The 27296-nt window shown below is 31.6% G+C and overlaps 1 protein-coding gene across 2 annotated transcripts; it reads left to right on the top strand.

Annotated features, from left to right (window-relative positions):
- Window positions 1–101: 101 nt before the first annotated feature.
- Window positions 102–27024, top strand: LOC139482057 (protein cueball-like). Of its 2 annotated transcripts, XM_071265701.1 has the most exons (8): window positions 102–235; window positions 10551–10725; window positions 12552–12764; window positions 14014–14123; window positions 20010–21616; window positions 24605–24723; window positions 25818–26011; window positions 26935–27024. In XM_071265701.1, exons 1-5 carry the CDS (start codon window positions 175–177, stop codon window positions 20300–20302), a joined length of 852 nt encoding a protein of 283 aa, XP_071121802.1. In that variant the 5' UTR covers window positions 102–174; the 3' UTR covers window positions 20303–21616; window positions 24605–24723; window positions 25818–26011; window positions 26935–27024. The 2 variants fall into 2 exon arrangements, with proteins under 2 accessions (XP_071121802.1, XP_071121803.1); XM_071265702.1 differs by lacking the exon at window positions 24605–24723.
- The last annotated feature ends 272 nt before the right edge of the window (window positions 27025–27296 follow it).

Here is a 27296-nt window from a genome sequence, read left to right as displayed (position 1 = left end):
AATTGCGTCGTACATAAATAAACAATATCGATGACATAAGCTATTTTAAGCATATCCTTATACGGCAGTGTTCCCAACATATTACAAATTGTTAAATGACGGTTTTTCTTTTCAATAACAGGTGTCATATACTTCCATTTTCTATGTAAACTGATAACTTTAAAATATAAAATCATGGAAGTTCGACTGTGGTTCAGCGTGAATTTAATATTTTATAATTTGTCAGCTGCGGAATGTAAGTATATATATTAAAAAAATGTATACACACAAAACAATATTCTGGTTGTATTGTAATATACAATTTAACTAAGCTTTTAACTTTAAACTTGAACTCAGCTTGTAACATTTAGGGTATGTTCGGTATAGTCCAAAAATGGCCCCTTTTTTTAGCTTAAATTTCAAATTAGGAATTCTTGACGAATATCACAATGAATCTTGGTAATACAGTGACTAGATATGAAATAAGTACTTTTGTTGAAAATTTACATTCTTATGTTTTGTTTATGACTTCACAAGTACTTTCTTTGATTTTCCTCGGATAAATCAGTAACAATGGGTAAATTTCAATCAATTATTGTACAGGCAATATAGAGTGCATACGTCGACACCAGATATAGTAAAATAATGTTTGTAAAGACAAATGACATGTCACCTGGAATATTTAGTTTGTCGATACCTGCGTTCCATGTTTTCTGGTCCTAAAATTGGTTAAAATTCGTCCAATTTTGTCAAATTTGGACAAAATCCATTATCTTGGCCTAATTTGGATGTAAAAATCAACGCTTTAAAATTAAACTTAGACAAAAAGTAGTTTTATTTAACATTCTGACATGTCTTATAGTCAACTTATCACATTTTTCATTTTTTTACATTCAATTTAATTATCCTAGCAAATATGACCTTTGTTCGTTGATACTTTATAATTGTTTATCGTATGGTCGGCGATGTATCCATATATGCATATCAATTGATTGCCTATACAATTCATTTTTCATTTTGAATCCACTCAATGTCAATCCTTGTTTAATTTTACCCGATTTTGTTTCGTTCGATATGTTAAAATACTAGTAGATGTTAATCACATTGAACAGTATTTCTTGTTTTTCGTTCCCTCCACACCTGAGATTTTGTTTTGGATTGGTCTGCTATTGTTTTCTTTTTTGCTTTTGACAAAAGAAATGCAACGGTACACTGCTCAAACTTCTATCTTCATACAGGTTATATTGTCCTTCAAATAGGAGAGGGAACCGATGATATTACAGATACCGTGTATAAATGTTTGCACGTACCTTTTGCGTTTGGTATGTTCAATTGTTTGTGTTTCTTTACTTCAAAAATTGATTAAGGTTCAAGCCGTTTACCTTCAATAAATGACCTTCGCTACCAAAATTTTAGAGAAGCATTCCATTCGTCGTCTTTACTTTTCCTGAATATGAGAGACTCTTTGATAAACTATTTGTTGAACTTATGGCACTCTCAACATGCACATGAAGATGTAATTGATGAGCACCAAAATTGATCAGAATATACATGAGTGTGAAAGTTTTGATTTGAGTGTCCTTTAATTGTAACTTTGATTTATATAGTAATGTTAAGATTTCCACATATCATCTAGCTAATTACATTGTTGTGACGTCATTATATTGGTGCACCCGTTCTTCATCTAAATGATTCAACAATTATTACCTGCAAGAAACCAATATGTTACCTTGAACTGATCAATATTTTGTAAAAATAGCCCACATCTTTCTAAACAATATTTGCAAATTGAAGGTAGCACAATTGATTCTCACAAGTAAATGATAGTTCAATGAAGAATTAAAACAAAAACAGTCACTTCTGACAATTTGTATCTACGTGTGAAAAAAAAATACAACGGAATAACAAATAACAATTACAAAAAACCAACAACATTGTATCAAAGTCACCTTTGAATACAACATGTCCGTCTATTATCAAGACGGTTCTGAGTACAACATCACTTTCTTATTGATTGTAACAATATTATTATTTATATAACAGTCATTTATCTCATATTTGAGGTCGTTTTCTTACGCACCAATTCGTAAGTCTTCATATGGTTCCTTTTATAGATTCTTTGTGATCGCAGAATGTTTCTGCTAACTTATGCAGTGAAGGAATCAGGAGGAACTAGAAGGCATACGCCCCTTTTTTATTGGAAAATATCTACCTTTAAAGCATACATCTTGTTGTTAAACCCTAGCAGAATAATTTGAATAAATATTCATCTATATGATATGCCCTTGTTTACTTTATGTTGATTAACGTCTATATGCAGGCATGGCTTGAGTTAATGAATGTAGGTTTATACTTGGCCTTCACTTGACTAATTTACTGGTGTTACACTGATAATCGTAACTGGAATTACGTCGATCCAAATATGGTGATTGCAGAAATAGGTAAAATCTCTTCAGTCATATTTTTCAGAGTAACTCAGCTGCAAGGTTTCTCTACTATTACCGTCAGATTTGAATCGTAACGGTGCACTATAATTGTCTTAGCGCTTAGAAAATTGCCGTCGAAAAAATCGGGATAATAGTCGTAACTCGATGGCATTTTTCTTGTTTCATAATCGTAATTTCATTATCGGATAATAGTTAGGGCAAAATAGTAAAGGACGGACGAAAGATACCAAAAGGGACAGTCAAACTCATAAATCTAAAACAAACTGACAACGCCATGGCTAAAAATGAAAAGGACAAACAAACAACAGCACACACAACACAACATATAAAACTAAAGAATAAACAACACGAACCCCAGCAAAAAAACTAGGGATGATCTCAGGTGCTCCGGAAGGGTAAGCAGATCCTACTCCACATGTGGCACCCGTCGTGTTGCTTATGTTATAACAAATCCGGTAAATAGTCTAATTCGGTAGGTCACATTCATGAAAGGGAAGGGGATTGTAAATACGACGTACAGCCCGTAACAGAGTAGTGATCGAATTCGCGTTTCTATACCATCAGAATAAGTTACGTTATCGACAAACTTATTTCAGAAGTGACATAATTTAATTTTCTTCATGGACAAAATATTTCATGTCCAACGTGTAAGTTTTCATTGTTTAAGTCGAAGTTTTTTTAACACAGTAAAATATTTTTATAATCAATCTCTGTCATTGGCATTTTCATTTTAACGGTAACGGATCAAATACGGGATCTCCGAAATTTCTATCATTTGTTACGAGGAAATCATTATTCAATCGCACATATGTCTTTGTTCATGACACATATTATGAAATACAAAGGAGTTGAAATGATCAAATACTTTCGAACTTACGGAAACAAAAATACATAATCTAGAATGTAAATTTCCTTCAAATCAAAGTAAAAAATACAAATGTACCCTTTAACATTTGAAATGTTGAAGACAAAATTACTCTATATCTTAAGTTATTGAATATTTGAAATCTAAACCTCTATAAGATGTGATGTACGGCATTTCATTTTATCATTGGTAATGATCCATATCTGACAGAGAAGAAATATTCATAATTCTTAGAAAGTTTTCATAAAAATTGTTAGATACCACTAATCGTTCCAACAATCAAGACAACAGAGACAAACAGGGAAAACAATATGAAATTGAAAAGATACGACTTAAGTGTTAGCATGTTCAGGGAGACGGCACTCAATTTACAAAAAAATAATTGATGTTTTAAGGAACTGTAGAGGTCTCCAAAGGTTTTCAACAAGGGTAGAATTCAAAACCTTGAATATGACAGCCTCGAAATCCATGATACTTTTTCTGTGCGGTAGTTATATCTACAAAATCCAATCATGTACACGACATATAATACATGTATATTCATACATGTATATTTATTTATTGGGAATTTATTTTTGTTTCCAAACAGAATTATAAGGTTATGTATAAGTTCACTGCACAATTGTAAATTGTAGTCCTAAAGACCAGCCAAAATAAATGGCACAAGTTCACGTAGTCATAAAAAAAGTCGTATAATTTACGTTATCGAACAAAAATTCAGAAATACGAAATATTATATGTGAATGAGTAAGAAATCCGTTCCCCTACATGTTTTAAAAGTCAAAGAAAATGTTTTCCCTGATACAAACGTTTTAAGAACCAGCTTTATGTAACCTATAGACAAATTCGACTGGATATAAGGAAGTTAATATGTTTACTCTGATTTGAAATTATCTTTTAGAACTTTTTTTAGTAATTGAGAACCTATGTTGATTATGTGGGTAACAGGTGAAATGTTGCATGATCCCTCAAAATGACAGCAAACGCAATTTTCAGGACGATTTTCATTTGTACACTGCTAAAAACTGTCAGGTCCTGGCCATGGTATATTTTGGAGAATTTTTTTTTACTGCATGCCAAGAAATCCTCCCTAAAAAGTCCGGTCGACCTCCTACGGCACCCATTAGAAGTTAAAGATTTAATTTCATTCAACAACAAAATGTATGACCTTCATATACATTTTACGTGTCGCTTAGAACACATATTGTCATATTAAAAAAAATCTCAACAAAATGTTCCCGTTTAAACTGTACTAGAAAATAGTTTGGCATGTGAAACAGACGAAGACATATTCTAACAGAAGTACAAATACCAGTCCTCCCTTTTGTGTATACACATGAGAAAACATTTCAAAGTTATTGATTGAATTCAAATCCATCACACATACGGTAGTAGTCCGAAAAAATAAAGGAATTCATTCCTATCAAACACCTTTTTAATTGTTTACCAGTATATTTCTTTTAGTTTTGGGTAAAATTGTAAATAAAATAATACTATAACGACGTCCTTCCATAAATCTTTTTTTCTGTTCTGACTTTGAAGAAATGACTACTTTTCGCCCAATCGAAATGGTGCATGGACATATTTTGTTTCATATTATTAGAATTATTTTCAATATTATCGGTATTAAACTTGATTATCGACACATGAAAGTTTGTCAGCATTGTCAATCTTTTTAACGTTAAAGTACCAATAGTTCGGTCACTACTTAATTAAGTTTGTCGATCACGTAGCTAATTTTGACGGTAAAGAAACATCAATTCGATCACTTCTCTGTTACGGGCTGTATCATTTGTGAAACGGTTATTCCATAACGGTCAACCAACTCTAGATAGGGTCCGTAAAATTTACGAAGGGATGATTTCAACTTCACCATTTGGAACTCTTGGTTTAATAGCTTCCTTTTGAGCAGCAGCACTCTATCAAGAAAATCATGATAGGAAATGCAAGCACGGGAATATCGTATCAGTTGGGAGATATATACTCGTATGCAGGTGTTGCTCGAATGTTGCTACTTCGAAATGGAAAGTTCACAATTGGAAAGCTGAAATCATCTCTTTTGTCGTAAAGTTTTGTTTTCAACCGACCCTCATTGTCAATTTCTAGATGTAAGTCAAGATATGAGGACGAAATGTGTCTTAAACCCGCTGCGATTGTTTGAATCTGTCCTAAGTCAGGAATATGGTGTTCAGTTGTTGTCGTTTGTTGCTATGGTTCATAAGGGTTTCTCGTTTCTTGCTTTTTATATAGATTAAACCGTTGGTTTTCCCGTTTGATGGTTTTACACTAGTATGTTTTAGGGGCCCTTTATAGCTCTCTGTTCAGTGAGAACCAAGGCTCTATGTTGAAGACCGTACTTTGACCTATAATGGTTTACTTTTATAAATTGTGACTTTGATGGAGAGTTGTCTCATTGACACTTATACCACATCTTCGTATACCGGGTATCAACTTCCAACTTTTCAATGAAATTTGTTTGTGTACAGTTAAAAGTAAAATCACAAAAATACTGAACTTAGAGGAAAATCTTATCGGAAAGTCCATAATCACATGGCAAAATCAAATGACAAAACAAAAACGAATGGACAAGAACTGATAGCATTCATGCAAAATGGAATAAAAAGTGAAGCAATGTACAGGTTCGATACCAGGACAAAGTAACTTATATATATTGATTAAAACTGAAAACAGTATGCATCACATTTTCAAAGTATAAATGGTGTTTGTGCGTATAGGGTTGAGGGGGTGTTGTATATTACCAATAATCTATATAAAAAAATGTAATCGTCTCAATTCATTGCTCTGTATTGCTCCTAATAAAAGTCCCGTATACCACAATTTAATATGCCATATGTTTTGGCCAAAAACATCGCATATATCCAATCGGCATAATCAATAAAAAAAGGTCAAATCAATCTTCCCTATCCAAAAATACACTTTACCACGGGGGTTGCTGTTGGTTATTTCTTATATAAATATATAAGTCATAACATTGATCTTATTTTAGTTTTCGACACTATATGAATGAGAATATTACAGCAGCACACCAGAAGTGAAACCAACCCCTCCCCCGTGTCCTATACATGCCTCATTTATTATAAGTTGGCAGCCAGTTTTGAGTCTTTTTTTGTTTATATTCAAGAATGGGTCCAGAAATTTCGAGAATGGGAAATGGGATGGTTGCTATCAACTGAACGTGTATACTAAAATTATGCGCGAAATGAACATTATTTTCATTTTTAACAGTTTTGAAATTGTTTTACGTGTGTCATTTCAGGGCCTTTTATAGATGACTACGCGGTATTGGCTCTCTTGTTGAATGCCGTACGGTAGCCAATACTTGATAATTTATGTGTCAATTGGTCTTTTGTTTGAGAGTTGTCTCATTGGCAATCATACAACATCTTCTTTTGTTATATAGTTAATCACTAATCTAATATATACTGACACGCGCGTTTCGCCCGACAATTACTGACATATCTCGTAATTCCCTTTAGAGTTGCCTTTTCTCTCATTGCCATAATTTTGGATATTACTAGTCATGGAGTTCTCTGTATTTAAACATAGTTCTTATTTCCCCATTTCCAAATTTCCGGAAGCTTCCAATTTTATGATATACTAGTGATTATCTGTTTACATTAAAACTATTAATCATATATGCACAAAAAGAAATGTCATACTTTCATCATATGATATCAGAGTCGTTTTTAATGTCAATATCAATATAATATTATCAAGTTACGATTATATTCTCATTTGTATCTACCAGAATTAAGATTATTTTCTCATTTTTGACTATCGGAATTACGATTATCCTTTCTTTCAAGTACAATTATCATCCCGAATTATTCGACGGCAATTGTCTATGCTTTTAGACAATTATACTGCACCGTTATAAATCAAATTCAAGGTTATGGATAATCAAAAACCCTAGTAGCCTTGAGAACCGGCTACATTTGAGAAAATCGACTGAACAATTTTACCTACTTCGTCTGTCACCATATTGGGATCGTCGTAATTCCAGTTACGATTATCAGTTAAACCAGCGTAATTGTAATCACTGATTGACTTAGTTAGCAAGGACGGTTCATCATTCTTTGAAAGGTTACAAAACATACCGATCATACGAGTAAGCTGGTAACGATAGTTTTGAATTTTAATCAGATTGCATGTTTCACAGTGTTAATTATTGTGGTTTTGTTTTTTCTTTAATAATGAGTCATGAGATATATATTTGTTTGATTCAATGAAAATATGATATAATTCCACGTGAAAGGGCAATTTTTCCTTTTCCTCCATGAAATGAAATAAAATATAGTAAATGATAACAAGACATTATTCCAAAACAATATAACGCGAATAATACACATTTTCATTGTATCATTGAATGTCATTTAAATGTATGTTACTAAGTGTAATATACAAAAATGGTATTCAAAAAATAAAAATTTTACACGGTATGCTGAACATTTTTATGTCAGTTAAAGTCCATTAAAAAACTGGTTTGTAACAATAGGTGTCCAACTCATCTGTCTCATCTGTTGTTTATGTTAAATAACATCATGACAAAAGAATCAAGGACGTTCAAATTAGATTTAGCGTACAGTTGTATGTTTAATACGCTATCATGTTTCAGCTGCGGAATGCAAGTGAATTGAAATGTATTAGATAATGTGCATTTTTGTATCGTAATTCAAACTTAATAACTAGGCTCGTGATGGCAATATTGATTTATAAGCCTACAGTAACATGTTGTTTGCAAAAGTGTCACAATTTTGCATGTGCCTAAATATGTATTCCATGCCACTATTTTTCATGTGTCTAAATATGTAATCCATGTTACAAATTCAATATGGTCAACTGTTGACAATTTTGTAGTAATACTTCGTTCTGTTGTTGTTGTTTTTGCTGGTTTTTTTTTACGATAGACACTTCCTCACAGATACTCAATCAATTTAATGGGATGTTGTTTATCGTATTATCGGGCATGAATGAGATGCACACCTACACAATGTATCCCCGGAGCTCTGTTTAACTCGATGCCAATCGTTGTTTTTTTTTATTTATCTTAACTGCGAAGATCACTTGCTCCAATTTTGTGTTCTTCTGGTTGGTATATTGTTTTTTGAAAAAGAGAGGTAACACAATGATATGACCGATAGCGTGCATACATTTTTTTTAATTTTTTTTAATATTTATGTAATGTACCCGGAAAATGAAGCTGATACATTTGACACTTGTTCATACATGTGACCATGTACATGGAACTACTTGTTTTTGAATAAAAACCTATTGTCATCTTAAAAAAAAAAAATTGAATTGCATTTACCATGTTTACTGTTCCAAAAAATTGTGCCAAATACGGCTAAAGTAATCTATTCCTGGGACAAGACAATCCTTAGTTTTTTGAAAAAAAATAATGTTTTGTCAACAGGAAATTTATAAAAATGACCATTTAATTGATATTTATGTCAACACCTGGCCACTGGACTGTTGGTACCTTTGGGGTTGAAACGTCACCCAGCAGTGGCATCGTCCCAGTGGTGTAAATAGTTATAATTTAATATGCCAGACGAGCGTTTCGTCTACACAAGACTCATCAGTGACGCTCATTTGAAAATAGTTAAAAAAACCAATAAATAAACTAAATAGTTTTTTTCTCATTTGTTCCGTAGAATAGTAACTTTTGATTTAGAATTTTTGCCCTGTAACATTACTGTGTAACTTTAAAACAAGAGGCTGTCACAACGACAGCAAACCGGATTTATTTACATTTATTTGTGTCCTGGCAATATCACAAGAACCATTACTGATGAATGGTGAAAGTGAAAATCATCAATATCAAATTTGACCTCCATTTTGTCATCAGTATCAACATTTTGAAATAATGATATTTGAAAAGCTTAGATTGAATGGTTCATGAGTAAATGCAACAACGTAAATGGAAACGCCATTTTACGATCTTTCAAGAACCATAACTCCTGATCAGTAAAAGTCAAAATCGACATTATGGAACTTGACCTCTATTTTGTCATCAGTAACAACATATTAAAATTTCAAAAGCTTTGGTTGAATGGTTCATGAGAAAATGCACGGACACGACGGGAAACACCATTTTTCAATCTTTCAAGAACCATAACTCCTGAACGGTAAAAGTCAAAATCGTCATTATTGAACTTGACCTCCATTTGTCATCAGTAACAGCATGTTAAAATTTCGGAAAGCTTTTGTAGAACAGTTCATGCATAAATGCACGGACACGACTGGAAACTCCATTTTTCAATCTTTCAAGAACCATAACTCCTGAACGGTAAAAATCAAAATCGTCATTATTGAACTTGACCTCCATTCTGTCATCAGTAACAACATATTAAAATTTGGGAAGCTTTGGTAGAACAGTTCATGAGTAAATGCACGGACATGACTGAAAACTCCATTTTTCAATCTTTCAAGAACCATAACTCCTGAACGGTAAAAGTCAAAATCGCCATTATTGAACTTGACCTCCGTACAGTTGTCAGTAATAACATATTAAAATTTTAAAAGCTTTGGTTGAACGGTTCATGAGTTAATGCACGGACAACATTTGATTGCCGCCTTTCAAGAACCATAACTCCTGAACGGTAAAAGTCAAAATCGCCATTATTGAACTTGACCTTCGTATAGTTGTCAGTAATAACATATTAAAATTTTAAAAGCTTTGGTTGAACGGTTCATGAGTTAATGCACGGACAACATTTGATTGTCGCCCGCCCGCCCGACCGACCGCCCGGCCGCCCGGCCGCCCGCCGTACATCCCCAAATCAATATCCGACATTTTTGTCACAAAAATCCGGTTAAAAATGATGCATGTCATTAAATAATTGCGTTTATTCTGTTTTGATTGTTTTAACGTTTACAATGAAAACATTCATTTTAAAAAGTATATATATATGATCAGTTTCACTTTAATAATCACTAGATAATAGAGACTATGACTTAATCCAGGTAATGATGTTAAATCCATTCTCAAATAATTGTTATTTCTGAATGAATAATCAAACGTCAAGTCGCCATCCCCAAATATCCCTTTTCTTGACATACATTTTAAAAATTGTAATATTTGTTTATTTGCCAGCAGAGCTGTACATCTTCTGGCATTTGAACTGTTTAAAGAACTACATAGATCAATACATATTAGATGATTTGTACAACTGATAGCGTCGTGTTAATTTATTTAATTAATAGGTTGGTTAACATTTGAACAATGTTATTTTCAGCTCTACGTAGTAAAATTCTGTTTCCAAGTTCACAGTCAATTTTGGAATTTGATGTTGACCAGGCCAATGTGAGTGTGCTTGTTGGGCATGGAGGAACTGTTGTGCATTCTATAGACTACGATAACGAAAACAGATACGTTTATTTTACCAGAACTGCTTTCTTTGATATTGTGCGGTAAGTTTACTTTTGTATATTGATTGCATACCTAACATTTTTTTTTACTTCAAGAAAATAGAAGTGTAAGTATGTCATAACGCACATTGCTATAAACAAAATATCCAAAAAAAGACCTCTGAATATTTCAAGATTTCAACTATGCTTTAACTATACCTTGATTTAAAAATATTAAAAATCAAAGGTTACGATTTGTCGAATTTATTTCTTCATTTGAACATTGTGAAAATTTTCCATTTTTGTTTTCATTTACAGTTACCTAAACATGTTTAAGACTATCGGTTATAATCTAGTATCTAGAATCTCAATAAAGTGGAGAATAAACGTAAATTACCCTTCGAATTATACACGGGACGCAGAGATGTTTATTAAATTCTAAATGTTCATTATGTAGACTTTTTATCCATTCATTGTTTTAATATCATTAAGAATATAGTAACGTTAATGTTATTTTAATATGATGGTTAACATTTAAATAAGACATGCTCACATGAGCAGTATTCGCAATTTTAATTCAAAATAACACTATGATGAATTAGTAAACAATTGGACATACAATTTTGAAAATGTTCAAGTTAGATTATTATCTACTTTTCAATTTCTAGAAAATAAGATAAAATTGTTCTATAAGGGGATATTTTGTTTGTTTTATTTTTTGCAGTAAAATAAAAGCAATGTATTGTACATTAAGGTTTCATTTCACTGTTACACATGAGATTACAAAGAACACCTTTTATACAGTTTATATAGTTTGGGAAATCATAATATAACAAAAAAATGTTGAAACTGAAATGTCGTGCGATGTATAGACAAGGTTTGTTTGTGTTTTTTTTTATACTAATATTACTGACATCCGTCACATACAACACACTGTTCTGCGCATCTAGTGTATTTGAACTGGATCATTACATGACGAAAATAACTGATGAAATATGAGTTTGCTTGTGCCATCCACAGTATATTGAAATTTAATGATCGAAGAAGGGTGCATTGCTTATCCGTTCAACTTTCAATAAGACGAAACATCTGGAAAAAATATATATTTTCCTGCATTGATTTGCATGCTTATATCAAATGAAACATTATAAATATTTTAGATGGACGAAAAGAGAATGTAAGCAATATATCATACATCGTCGTATGAAACTAGTTAGTTAAATATGTACCAAATTTGACAAATTCTTTTCCTCGACATTGGATTAAATAGAACATTGAAAGATGCTTCATTATTGATTATTTTCAATGTTCAACATGTTCAATTATACTTGAAAATTAATAAAACAATATTCCGTACAAGGGCATCCATATTTGCATGTTTTCGTGGTCAAAATTAGAGATACTTTGAGGTTACCATATGTTTTTTTTTTCAAATGTGAATTGATCTTTTTTATTACAACATACAAAAATCTTTAGCTTGTGTCATATTGCAAAAAAAAAACAATAACCTAATTATATTTTCTTTAATCTTCTCGCAAAATCAAGTTTTCTTAAAAAATATATTATTACTCAAATAAAAAAAAGAAGAAGACAAAACCAAACCCGTACTTGACTTTACATTTATACGGAGTATTTTACAATTCCTATTTATTAAAAGAAGATATATTTGGCGTGAATTTGAAAATAAACTGTCTATTATGGCTGTAATTTAAGATATATTTTTCATGAACACTGTAATTGCTTTTACAAGTAAACTTTAAAATACATCATTTCGTGTAGGGAGACATCTGTATTGATTTTGTTACATATATCTCAATCCGGCAAGGTAGGATATTATGATAAAAAGAACCATCTTTAGTGCCTTACATTACTTTTAATGTCTTTTCTAGATTTCCATATCCGTCCAAAAGCATAACATTACAACATTTTGTGAATTCATCGAGTCCAGTAGGTGTGGCTATTGATCCCAAAAATGATCATGTCTACTGGGTTAATGATTTGGATAACAAACTTTTTAGATGCAAAACAGACGGAACAAACATAGTTGTTGTATCCACAGATGTAAACAACGCGTTTATGATACGACTGGATATTATAAACAGGTATTACATATGCAAGTAGTCGTAAAATTGTCTTACGTAAATTTGTATGAAACGGGAACATGTAATGTCGAAGGTAACTGAATGCGACCTTTCATTTGCAAACATGACAGTCGCAACCAATAAAAAATGCATAGTTTTACCTTATCACTAATCTGAGTTCTACCCCTTTTGATTTTGCCGAGATGCTGAATCTGTAGCGTCGTTTTTTTGTGTCATGTGTGATATTGCTCGTTGTCTATTTTTCTGTAGTTGAATTTTGTACTATCTTGGGATATTTTTTCCTCATGCGTTTTACTAATCCATTAGTGCGTTATTTTTTATAAATAAATTATATGAATTTAAAATCAATATAAAGCATGTTTCGTTCATATTAATTTATAATCTTTGTAAAAATCAGAAATGTAAATACAACTGTTAAAACAGTGCATAATTTACCTTTTTATACAAACACATTCATAAGTTGTATGATACTTTCAGCGATACATGATACATTTGCAAGATATCAAATACTGTAATGCAGACTATTGGTCGTTATACTGATTTTTTTTCCTTATCCTTTCGATCGATTATCATTGGTCTTTCTATATAGGACTAATTGCAATTGATAATTGATTGTATGGTTTTATCTCTTTTTTTCTTTTTTTTTCACCTATTGCTCCTATAAGTAGATGCATGAGAGAAATATGTGTTCCAGTTCATTGATCTTACAAGTATAGAAATATGACAAAAGTTGTTTGACTAATTGTTTCCTTTTCCGTGTGTTAATTGAGTTTGAATTTGAAAGGTGTATGTTTAATAGGATATGCTTACCTTGTCAAAATATTTTATTTCGCTATTCAGAAGTATTTACAATTCTTTTTTTATTTGATTTGTTTGCTGTTTACAAAGATAGCATTTGTGGCTATTGACCAAGCGAGTATCTTGTTTGTATATTTCGCAATTAAATACAGTTCGAACAGTTAAACACAAGTATTTATGCAATTGCCCTTGGTTTTTCAATATGATATCAGTTCTCATATGTTTCTGTATTGCTATCGTAAAATAATTCCTACAATTTTGACACATTATTGATAAGTAATGATTATTGTGCCTAAACAATTTCAGAACAAAATGCACAAACTGACAAAGTACATCCCTTGTTTTTGTTTTACAAATCATTTCATAAGTACTAGATTATGTCAGGTAATAAATAACATGCACACACACACACACACAGATAACCCGTTATAAGAAATATATTATATTTCAGATGGATGTATATAGGATACCCCAGTATAGGAATATTTAAGTCCAGATTCGATTTCACTGATATAAGTAAGATTGCAAACTTTACCATTCAGACTTACTGTATGGATATAGGTATGTGTCATGAATAATTGTCTTGTGTTCAAATTAATGTAGATGTACAAGTTCGGATAGGTTTGTTTCTCTCTTTTCTGTCTTCCATCCACCCGTTATTAATATACATATATACATATATTTTTATTTTTTTATTTATGTAAACAAATGTGCAAACCACTTTTAAAATATTAAAGATATGAGACCACAGGCCTCGTACGTGCCTCTTTTATGCTTATATGTATATATTTGGAAGAACCTTTTAATATAAAACTGAAACATACAAATTAAACATATTTGCAATTGTAAATGAATTAAACAATGTAAAGATTAACTAAACAGCAGACAGAATACTAAATATTGTTCTACAGTGTATATTAACAACCCTTCTCACCTTTACAACTCATCCATGTAAAGGATCTTGTCGATTGCGAACCGTTTTTGCCGAAACCGTTCCGAAACAGTCCCGTTATTAATACGAAATTCGTCAGTGATACCCACGTCAGAGTCCCTACAATTACAGAATACAATACGACTGAGACCAGACAAAGCCGTGTGCAATGTAATAGAGCGGATCGTTTTAGGATTGCATTCCGACAGTACATGATCATCCCGAATATGCCGACAGTTTTAGAACGGATAACTTCCGTCAGCGTCGGTTCACTGTCTGGTCACTGTCTGATGTTGTGACAGATTCTGCTGTATCGGATCGAATTCCGAACAATGTTTTGTGTATTCTGGACGGTGTCCTGTGGAACGGGAATGATCTGGAAGTAATTTTTCATAGCTGTTTACTGCCGATTGAGTCCAGATTGCATCCAGATCTTGTCGATTGCGAACCGTTTTTGCCGAAACCGTTCCGAAACAGACCCGTTATTAATACGAAATTCGTCAATGATACCCACGTCAGAGTCCCTACAATTACAGAATACAATACGACTGAGACCAGACAAAGCCGTGTGCAATGCAATAGAGCGGATCGTTTTAGGATTGCATTCCGACAGTACATGATCATCTCGAATATGCCGACAGTTTTCGAACGGATAACTTCCGTCAGCGTCGGTTCACTGTCTGGTCACTGTCTAATCTCTGTCGGATTACATTCGGTAGAGTCCGGACGTAGTCGTGACAGACTCGGTCGAATTTTACCTGGTGAAAAATACAAATGGGATTAGAATCGGATTCAGAACGGGATGATCGGGACATATTCGCTTAAACACGGTTGAATATCGACGCTTCATGAACACTATTTGATTGTTGTCGTGATCAAATTATTTGTTTTACAAATTTTATTTAAAGTTTGAATTTTTTGAATTGACTTTTAATAAATTTTAATCGGGAATGGTCCTGTCAAGAACGGTAGTAAAAATCGTGAATGTGTGACCCCAGCATAAGTTAAGCCCATATTCCCGTTGACCTTCAATTTACTCTTTCGTATGCAATCTGCTACTATTAATATACTGATCATATGAGGTGACCAACTGAACCCATTTATACCCTCCCTGAGTAACTTTAATCACCATCCGTGCTAGGTAGTCTTTGTACTTTTCAGTGTAGTGTTTTCAGGATTATAGATTGTCTGTTCAACATTTATTACTTTGGTGTTTATAGGAATCATCTAGTTCCTGTGTCCCTTTTTTTTTTGCGTGCTGTCTTTCATGTGTCCATCAGTTAGTATAACAAATCTTTAAACATCGCTTTGTAAATTTAAGCGAAATTCAGAGTCAAAAACCATGTTAACTGACGGCTATTGAGCACAAATGTATTGTGTCAATGATAACTATATCCATATAAAGTTAAAGTCATGTGAATCTTCAAATTGAAAATAGAAAAAAAACTTAACATGATTCATATACTTAAATGGCTAAGTTTAACTCTAAAAGAATTCAAATCTTAATATTATCCGAATCTTCATTAAAGTGCCAGACACTAATTCGCCGATATTTCTCAGTATGGGAGGATACTCTCGTTGAAACTTATGCCACCACACAGCGCAAGTGCGAGGGAAAACCTGTGATCAAAGAATGTCAACACACTTTTTTTGAAGGCAAATAGAAATAACAGATTCTTAATTAAACAAATGTATTACAACAAATCATTTAACAACTCTAAAGAAATATTTTATTTAACGAATAGAAACGCATGGAAAATATTAAAAAACATATCTTGGTTGTTTCAATCCACATGTCTGTCACTCTTTCCACGTGCTATATGTTTATTCTTTTTCAATGTCAAGATCTGGTAAACTTCTGCAACAACCTGGAAAGTTAAAAAAAAATGATAATGTCAACAATTGTCTGACAATTATTGGGGATCTTCGCATCATAAAACAAACAAAACGTACTGATTAAAGCCTGCGAATCATACCAATTTAAACGAAACGAATTTACCTTTTTATTGTTTGAATGATTTATTCCAGGGAGTTTTATTTATCATCAAGTTTTGAAAAATTAATGCATTCAAACCAACAAATTTTGTAAACCAATATATGTAAGCAACTTTTGTAAATAGAAATAACGCGAACAGAATTAACAATGATTAACCTTATTCTTCTTTAAAATCAAGATAAAGATAAAGTTGGCATAATTACCAAACAATAGCTCTCAGGTCACGTTTGGATAAATTGTAAGCGGGATACTTGCAACATTATTCCTACAGCTATGTATTAATTTGTTTTAATTTATTTTACTAGTAAGAACGTCTTTTTAAAATCTAATTATTGCGAGTTGCTAAAATTTTCAAATTAATATATATACAAACTGCAAGTTGATGTAAATTAACATTTCAAAGATACCAGGCTTAAAATATTGTACACCAAACGAACTTGTCGTATACAAAAGACACATAAGTGGCGTTTGAATCGAAAGGTAAACAGGCTAAATAAATCACGAAGTTTTAAGGGCATTGAGGACCCCATATTTCAAAAGGTCTTGTTAAATACAGATAAGATTGAATATTCCTGGGGTAGAAAATCCAAAGGTTATTTATAACAATGTCCATGTCAATAACAATCTATGTGAAAACAGCTGAATTGCGGAATACTTGTCTGGTGAAACATATATGAGGAACCACACCAGTGATGGCATTTGCACAGTGGTTGTTTATAACATATTCATAGATTAGAAGTTTGAATTTTGAACCAGATGCGCACTTTGTCTACAAAAGGCAAATTAGTGAGATCGAAACAAAAATATAAAAAGGCCAAATAAAAGCACTAAGGCCCCATTAGTCCGAAAAATGTTGCTAAATACAAAATGCAACCATATGTAACTGCAATATGTATATTTTTTACATTGTTATCAGTTATCAAAAGTACCAGGATTATAATTTAGTACGCCAGACGCGCGTTTCGTCTACATACGACTCATCAGTGACGCTCATATACACATAGTTATAAAGCCAAACAAGTACAAAGTTGAAGAGCATTGTAGTGTTGACAAAAAAAAATTTTTAACACCTCTAATCCGCTCTTCTTGGATCGATATATTTAGTTTACGAAATTCTGCGATCCAGTTTGTTTTAGAAGTTTAATTTGTGTATATTGTAAATTTCCGATAACGACATTTTATCATCTGAAATATCGTTCCTTAAATTAAGAAGATCGTGTTTGTGCTTTCAACAAAGTGTTGTGTCGTCTGCTAGTTGTTAAATTTTAATACTATGACTTTCCCCATCTAGTTTTACATTTATTCCTATTACATTTGTAATATTCCTTAATTTCTGGGGCATAATTTCAACAGCCAAATATTTCACGTGAAATTTTTGAAAGTTTCTGATACCTACCCATTGTTCGTAAACATGTTTGAATATATGTGTACATTATTTAAAGTTAATAAAAGATTCGTTAACACCAAAATGTTTGGAGTCCCATAAAATCCCATCCCAATGAATCAAATGCTTTTGTGAAATCTACAAAAAAATTTGCCCCCTGAATATTATAGGTGTCTGTATAATCAATAACATCTGGAATTCCTCTCAGATTAAGACCAATAAATATATTTTTAGCATAACTGGTTTGATATTTATTGATGATTTTCAGAAGTACCTGTTTTAATTTTCAATCTAGAACATATGACAAAAGTTTAAAATTTGTATTAAGAAGTGATTAGTAAAGTATGATGAAGTTTATCTAACGTAGCCGGTATTCAATGGTATTAAGAACATCTACAATTTATAATTTAAGTTTATCCCAAAATTGTCTACAAAATTCTACCGTTATCCCATTAAGCCTGGAGATGTATTTATTTCATTTTATAGATGCATTTCTCTACCGTAATTTTACCATCATTCCATCCTTTTTGTTTGCTTTCTTTTCTAGCTTTGTTTCATTGATATATTTTTCAGTTGAATTTGATTTTGTAATTTTACATTATACAAGGATTCAGACATGTTTTTAAAATTTTATATGATAAATATTATTGATTTGAAATTAATTCCCCATCATCTCTTTCAAGTTTACTTATTTTTTTTTAAATGCCTATTCCTTTCTAGACCAAGGAAGTACGAGTTATTTTTTTTTCTTTATACTCAATCCATTTTTCTCTATATATAATGTGTGCCCCTCTTGTATGTTCATCATAAATCTTACTTAAATGTTTTTCTACATCTTTAATTTCTTTTTCCGAATAGTATTTTTATCAGAGCGTCTCTCTATACTTGACACATGTTTCTCTATTAATAATGTGTATCCCTCCAAATCTTTTTACTAAACTAGGCCTTCGCTCTCTTGTTTACCTCGTTTTCACTAAGTTGTAGCTTCTTCCCTTATCTCGATTTTAAAACCACCCCATAAAAGTTTAAAATCTTGTTTATCCTTGGTTGAATAAAAATTTATCAATCAAATATTAAAAACATTTTCGGTATTCTTTATATTTTTCAAATATCAAAAAGAAGATGTGGTATGATTGCCAATGAGACAACTGTCCACATTCCACATTCTGATAACCATGGCTTAAATCCATGTAAATAGCTGTTTATTTGTGTTTTAACTTCACCAAAAATCCGATAATTTGTTAGATTTTATTAATTGCTTTACACTGTAAACCATGGATAACAGGTTGAAAAAATTTACCAGGATCAAAATACTTTGTATATGTTGGTTTATATAACTATATGGAATTATGTCCTTTTAGAAAGATAGGTCATAATCTATTTCAAAACGTCTATGGATAATTGATCATATTTTTATAGATCAGTGTAAGGTTTACGCATATTTCAATTGTCCTCAAATATGATAATTGATTGTGATGTTTATACTTGCTGCTTTCTGCTAAAATTTACGTTTAATTGGTAAAGTGATAGGAATCGATGTTTAAACTAACGTTTCACATGATTACTTTACTTAATTCGCCCGTTTATCAATTTTGAAGTCATAAAAAAACTATGGTTTTAACTCCATCTAGCAAAGTTGGCTTCAGAGGGTTTTGACAATAATATAAGGTCATTCTTAATTAAAATGTAGCTCCTCAACTGTTTCGGTTCTATATGTCTATTAAATATTCAGCTATGTTCGTTTCTGATGAAGTTAAATCAAGAAAAGCGCTTCGGAGACATTACATTTAGAACGTGTTGTATGTTTTTTTTTAAATCAATAAACTAATAAAAAAATTATGTAAACAAAGTAATAGATAAACAAAAAATAATAACAAATAAATCAATAAATAATTATAAAAATAAGTAAAAAAAAGATAAATAAATAAAAAAAAAGATAAATAAATAAATAAATACATAAATAAATAAATTAACAAATAAATAACAAAATAAATAAACATTAAGTACAAATTCGTGCAGAGTGCACAACAGTGAATCGATTGATTTATTATGGAACTGAATGCGATAAACCCATATATTGTTAATTGATTAATAAATTACAAGTTTTTTAGCAATTGTTTCAATATATTATTGTAGACCTGACTGAACAAAGACTGTACTGGATGGACTTCTCTGCTGACATCAAATCAGTTAATGTGGATGGTTCTGATGTTAAAACAATCTTTTCAGACCATAATCTTGTACACCACACTGCTATAGATGTTTTGGATAGTTATATATACTTTGTTGATTATGACACCCGGTTAGGTATGATTGATAAAAGTTTTCAACAGTACAAGAATATTTCAGAACCAGCCTCACAGACAATTCTTCATTCCGATACCAGTAACATTGATAGCATATTTGTGTTTGATTCAATAGGTATGTGAATAACCTTTACATAAGACTAATAACAATAAGCAATATCAGAAGTTGATGCACTCATTCGTGCCTTTCAAAGCAACACTTATTGATAATGTTATACTTGTAGAACAGAACAAACATATAAAAGGGACAATAGATTCAATAGACTTATACCAAAACAGGAAGTTAAAAGTATAAACAACAGTTAATAAAACGAACCCTTACAATGATTAAAGGAAAAAACATTTTCAGAATGATTAGTTTGAAAATGATCTTGAATTAAATTTAAAATGCTCAATAGAGGTTGGTTCATTACCATAGAAAGGGGAAAGAAACATATTTGATCTGCAATGCTCGTTCTTTTATAGTGGTATCCATTATATATAGAATAAACAACTAGTACAAAATAAATGCACGACCAAGCTAATTGGACAAAATTACCAAACGCAATATTATGTGAGGGTTCAAATGTGATTTGATTTAATTAGATTGTGAAATAGTTGAATAAGTCTTATATGCAATTATCTGATTATTTATTCATATGTTGACGTTGATATATGTTGTTTTATAGCTTGAGCAATCTTATATATCATTTTGACATATATATTGTGAATTGAATTTAGCCTTGTCATTGTATTCAATATTACCACTATTTATCATTCGGTTAACTGTATTTGCTTTGAGATAATCGATTAACCCTATTTAGCTTTTGATAAACAACAGTTTCATAATCTTTGAACATAGTGCGTCAGTGGAAACTAGTTTATTTATTTAAGATAACTATTTATATGTCTGTATCACACATTCTAAAGTTATTGATTAACAACAACTGCATATTTTTAACATTTCAAATAAAATGTAATGTATCTTTTAAAACAAAGAGGAGTCTACAATGCAATACTTTTATTTATTGTTATTGTGTTTAGACTCTGATTTCTTAATGTACAATTTTTTTTTTTATAGATACAAAAAGTATTGTGTTTGTATTTTTTTATAACGATTAGGATTCATTTAGAAGATAAATGAAGATGAATTGTAAATGCTCTTAAATGTGTTACAATCAAATTTAAACTTGCTTAACAGTTATGTTTAAGTAGTTGTTTAGAAGTAATTTATCTTCAAAGTAAAAGGTAAAGTGAGCCCTATATGAAACAAAGGGAAAAATGCACATCAACATACTTATTAAATAAGATTAGTAATACATATTTTTACATGTAAACGTATCTCGTTGATGTATGAATGGATCAAAGACATTACTGCCACGACTCCAGTAAAAGTTCCATTGGTTTCGAAGAAAGCAAAATACCTAAGATGGACACATTGAGAAATATGATTGTATTGTGAGTACTAACTTTGAAAAGCTATTGAATTACATTAATGTAAATCCGGTGTAGAAATACCTGGTACAAATAGATGTCTCTTCTTTAATGTGAGTCCAGATGGTTTCGAAAACTGATTAAATTATAGATAATAGAAAAAGATAGAACAGTTAGGGATACATTAAATATGCGACAATTTCTTACTTTTCCCTAAACGTTCATTAGTGAAATATATCATGTATATCTTAAATTGAAATTATGTCTATATGTAATTGAATTTTATTAAAAACAAATAAACTTATGAAATGTTGTTTTGTGTAAATTGATTTACATTATAATATGACGACTTAGTGTCGTCAACTGTCAACCAGTATAGATTATTATATATAAACAGGTTTAAGTTTAAATGAAAAAGGTAGGACCGGGTGTCAGTAATGAAAAAGAACTCCTGTTTTCTTTTTCATTTTAATCCTGTCTTGATCCATTATTCATGAATATTTTGACTGCCCCTTGTATCAATTGAGTATAAATTTATTTCTGTGTTAAAATAATTTGGTTACAGCAGTAAAAATACTTACCAAAACTTAAATATTTAATTACTCTTGGAATATTAAATTAATATTAAATTATTTTCCCTATTATGGCACATAGGGACACATATTTTTTTTTGCACATGTTAACAGTCTCAAAATATATTAAATGAGATTATTTTTATGATAGTGTCAAACAAAGGGACATATCTCGTGAATTACCGTCGGTCCCGCTTCGTCAGAAATATCGACGCATCGATGTGTCACATCTTAGCGTATCAAGTGGCATAAATTTGACATATCATAGTCCAAGTTATGTTACATAACATAATTTAAATTCAGCATAGCAACCAGAGAAGTTAAGAACAAAAATTACGATTTTAATTTTCTGTGACCATTTTTTTCGTCAACACCTTGAATTTGAAGACACATTTTGAGGGAAAAAATGAGTTCAATCCATAATTCAGTTTAGAAATATATTTCTTATATACTTAAGAATGTTCACTTAAACGTTAATTAGTTTTAATTCATGCAAAAAACTACAAATTCAAAAAAACGGGCTTCACTTTTTTTGGTAAAAAAATGCCCATATATGGTAATCACATGACGTCCATTGCTGCTTTAAGAAATGAGGTCAAACCGGGGTCAGCTTTCCGACTGGAGACGACCACTGATAATCTGGTTATCTCTTTTTTACCTATGACAACGTTGTCAATTTCATGTCAATTTCGTTAGCAACGTTATGTGCCTCCTTAGTTCTAGCGATAATTTGCCATCTCAAGCTAGTAGCATGATATGAAAAATTATCACAAAAAAAAAAGATCAAAGGAAAAATGCACCAAATAGCGATAATGCCAGATAATCTCAATATTCGACATCAAAACCCCAAGTTTACGATGGCCAAGATTCAGATACAATATATTTATCTCTGTTCTTCAGCAAAATAAATTAACCAGTCCATTTCAATTTATCTTTCATGGTAAAATCTCACAAAACGAAAATTCCGTAAAATAAACGAATATAAATGCCCAACCCATGGTTAAATGAAAACAAATCTACGGCTGCCATGATTTATTTCTTAAATTTACAGCTGTATTGTACTGAATTTTATGGAATTTGTATTGACATGGTATCATAGATCAAATGCATTCGTTCAGTGTATGTTCACTTGTGTTAGTATGTCTTTTGATTCAGTTAGGCCATTTCATTAGATATTTTTTATATTCATCTGAGCGTCACTGATGCGTCTTATGCAGACGAAACACGCGTCTGGTGTATTAAATTACAATCCTGGTACCTTTAATAACTATTCACACCATTGGGTCAATGCCACTGCTGGTGGAAGTTTTGTCTCCGCGGGTATCATCAGCCCATCAGTCAGCTCTTCGGGGTTAATATGAATATCAATTATGTTGTCATTTTTTTTTTTTATTAATTTCCTGTTTAATAAATTAATAAATTACCTTAGTCGTATTTGGAACATTTTTTTTAATTTTGATTCCTAAATGCTCTTCAAATTTGTGCTTGTTTGGCTTTATATGTATATTGATATGAGCGTCGCTAATGAGTCTTATGTAGACGAAACACCCGTCTGGCGTATTAGAGTATAATCCTGGTACCTTTGATTATAATGTGTCTTTCTATGTTGTGATGTTACACTATTGTTTGAGGTAAGGTTTGGTACCATTACATCTTTAAAACTCAATGCAAATATATGCACCTGTCCTAAGGTTGTAATAAGATGTTCAGTAGTTGTAGTTATTTGCTGTGGTTCATTGGTGTTTTTCTCGTTCTCGTGTTTTTTTAATATAGATTAGAACGTTGGTTTTTCCATTTGAATGGCTTAACTCTAGTAATGTGTGGGACCCCCTATAACTTGCTGTTCTGTGTTAGCACAGCCATGTTGAAGACCGTACTTTGACCTATAATGATTTACTTTTATGAATTGTGACTTGAATGGAGAGTTGATTCATTTGCACTCATATCACATCTTCTTATATCTATAACAACAGATTAGTTAGAGATCGAAAACAAGATTAACAGCGTCACATTCAAGAGATTTAGACGTCTGATGTGATTAGTCGTTATTCGATTGATTGATTGCTATTTTGTAGTTAAACGCCCCTTCTAAGCAGCCCGTTTGGGCTATTTCGAGGAGGACATTTTTTTATTGGATGTGGAAGCCGTAGTGCCCGACGAACACCACAAACCTTCGATAGGAAAACTGGCAATCCTAATCAACTAAGATTATAGTCGAGTGCACCTTCACGAGTGGGGTTCGGACCTCAGTGTTGACCGGCAAGTGATAACAGTTCTAACTACTTAGACGACTCGGTCACTTGTCTTGATTTGAGTCAGCACAGTTCCTCATTCGTTATTTTCCATACAGTTATGTCAATTTTATAAATTACCGATCAAAAGAATTAAGTAATTTCAGATGGAACATTATATTTATAATATTTTTAAAATATATCTGTAGGTAATTTCAGATGTTATAGTATGGTATAATTCGTGTCTGAGTAGAAGTACCAGTATGTCCTCATTAGTACATGTATCGACCTATTGCGTGCAAATGAATATGTTTCATACTTGAATATGGTAAATATAATGTGCATGTATTTATCTTTTACCACTTTTTATACATAAAGCAATCAACAAAAATCTAATTTGATTGTTTCTAATTGCTTACAGAATCAAATGAACATCAACTGGCTACTGTTTTGCAATGTATAAGTTTTGGCTGTCAACAGTCATCACGTTTGGTACACTAAGGGAATTTTATGAACAAAATTACTATATTTAAAAAAATTCATTTATGCAAATCAACTCATCATAGATACCAATAAAAAAATGTATTTACGCCAGACGCGCGTTTCGTCTACAAAAGACTCACCATTGACGCTCGAATCCAAAAAGTTTAAAAGGCCAAATAAAGTGCGAGGTTGAAGAGAATCGAGGACCAAAATTCTTAATGTTTTGCCAAATACAGCTAAGGCAATCTATTCCTAAGATATAACAGTTACTTAGAGAGCCTGACATTGATGCCCTTTTGTTGATTCTTTAGTTGCACCATGCGTACGTTTGTGATCACGTAGTTTTGAAGTTAGCCTTATTATTGTTTATTCCGAAAAAAATACAATTCAAAGCTAATTATACTTAAACACTTATATTTATCGGACATAGTCCTATTCAGAATCGCAATAATTGATGCAAGCTATACTTTATTGTAGTTTGAACATGGGAAGGCATTATATTCGTGTTATTTCAGCCCTCAATATCGCTCGGGCAAAAATAATCACGAATATAATGCCTGCCCATGTTAAAACTACAATAAAGTATAGCTTGCATCAAGTATTTCTTAAGTAATCAAAATAAAAGCTACCTATCATAAATCATGTCTAAATTGAACATACTGTTCAGCAAATTTGAATTTATCATAATCTATATGATAAGTAACACTAGTTGAGCTAAATCCTGTACTGGTCAACATAAATCGTCAACAGGTTTTGGTAAGGATTACGATAACAGTCTTTAGGCTTAATATATCTTGTTTATCTTGTTGTTGTCTGTCTATGTTGACTTTGATGTGTGAGTTTTAAATGTTCCTGTGATATCTTCAGGTTTTTTTTTATTCATCTAAATGATATTTGTCTTCAAATTTGCCTTAAATAAAGATCCACTTCTTTTTTCAGCAGATACTGGGAAGAAGTAGGATAGGGAGACATGTTATTTCCATCAACATGCCAAAAACAACTTAACACCAACACTGAGAATAATAACTTGTAAACACGGGAGCTCATGAGAGACAGAGTTGAACAATCGATTAATGTTTTGTTGGGTTGAAAAAAACAAGGAATCTCACAACGTAAAGAGCTGCGACTACTCTGTAAGAAATATGTTCGAAAATTAAATCAAACTCCCAAAAAACTCGTTATGTTTTAAAACAATATTACATTTTTTGTAAAGCCGTTACTAGTTGCAAATAAAAAAAACATTGCTAATTTTTACTGATAGTCTGTAATGTTCAGTTTCGAGAACTTAAAGCAATACACCAAATTCTTTCAAAGTACCTGGCTTTAATATCATGTATGTCAACTGGCGTTTCTCATATACTAATTATCAGTGACGTTATCCTCAATCCACAATTGGCATTCTATTTCTAAACTTTTCGAATGTAGAATACGTTCTTTCAAATCATGACCAGGGCAAATGGTGTTACTCAGACTGTCGTTGATAACGGTTTCATTTTATCCTCTTTTCGAAAGACGTCTTTGCACATTCTTTCTTTCTTTTTTCACGTCTGTGCTCATGCATATGCAGTTAAAAAAAAAACCAAGTATTTTAAAAGAATGTACACAAAGGATGACCTTAAACGTTACTATAATATTGTGTCAACACGACAACGTATACAAGGGAGATAATTAAATTAAACATGAAAATAAAAAGAAACAAGTGTGTTCCACTGAAAACAGATCGCTTGTTCAAAGATTAAGGAGAACATAATCTTTTGTGAAGTTGGTAAATTCTTACGCAATGATAGAATTTAGAATAAATATAAAAATTCAAAATTAATAAGAAGACATTTAGATGTCCTCCACCTAATCAAAATACACCTGTGGTAATACTTTTATTTCTTTAGTATTTTTATTTTTATTTCCAGATGCACACACATTTCATTATAGAAAAGACACAATATGCATTTTTGTTTTTAATTTGAGAATAAATAGACAAACGCACAGAGTATCCCGTTGAAAAATCTGCAGTATCATTTTTGTACAATCCTTCACCAATATTCATATCATATTTCAGAGTGAAGATCAACAACGACGCGTCATTGATAGAAACAGAAAGACGATCGAAAAAAGATGCATTATAATTTTTAATAAATACTATATCTAATGTGTCATTAGTTTATATCTAGTAGTAACAGTCCCCTATTACTTTGACAGAAAGGGCAGAAATAAGTTCCAGATGCCTAATATATATTGTGCGGTTATGCAGTTGTAAACTTAAATTCTACTGGCTACCTTGCCATCTTCTAAATAACCATGTTCACCGTACACAACCCAATCAAATTGTCTTAATATAAACCTTCTTACAAAACATGTGCCTGTAGCCAATCAGAAATCGCGTTGTAATATGTTGACCTTTAACCCATGTTCTCAACCGAA

The sequence above is a fragment of the Mytilus edulis genome, chromosome 7, assembly GCF_963676685.1.
Source record: "Mytilus edulis chromosome 7, xbMytEdul2.2, whole genome shotgun sequence".
In the NCBI taxonomy this organism is placed as follows: domain Eukaryota; kingdom Metazoa; phylum Mollusca; class Bivalvia; order Mytilida; family Mytilidae; genus Mytilus; species Mytilus edulis.
This window is presented reverse-complemented; position numbering and strand designations above follow the sequence as displayed.

Excerpts from the sequence above, each read along its gene's own strand:
- LOC139482057 (XM_071265702.1), top strand. The coding sequence starts at position 175 with ATGGAAGTTCGACTGTGGTTCAGCGTGAATTTAATATTTTATAATTTG. Across the intron at positions 10,726-12,551 it reads GCTTTCTTTGATATTGTGCG|ATTTCCATATCCGTCCAAAA; the intron begins GTAAGTTTACTT and ends TGTCTTTTCTAG. Across the intron at positions 14,124-20,009 it reads GACTTACTGTATGGATATAG|ACCTGACTGAACAAAGACTG; the intron begins GTATGTGTCATG and ends ATATTATTGTAG.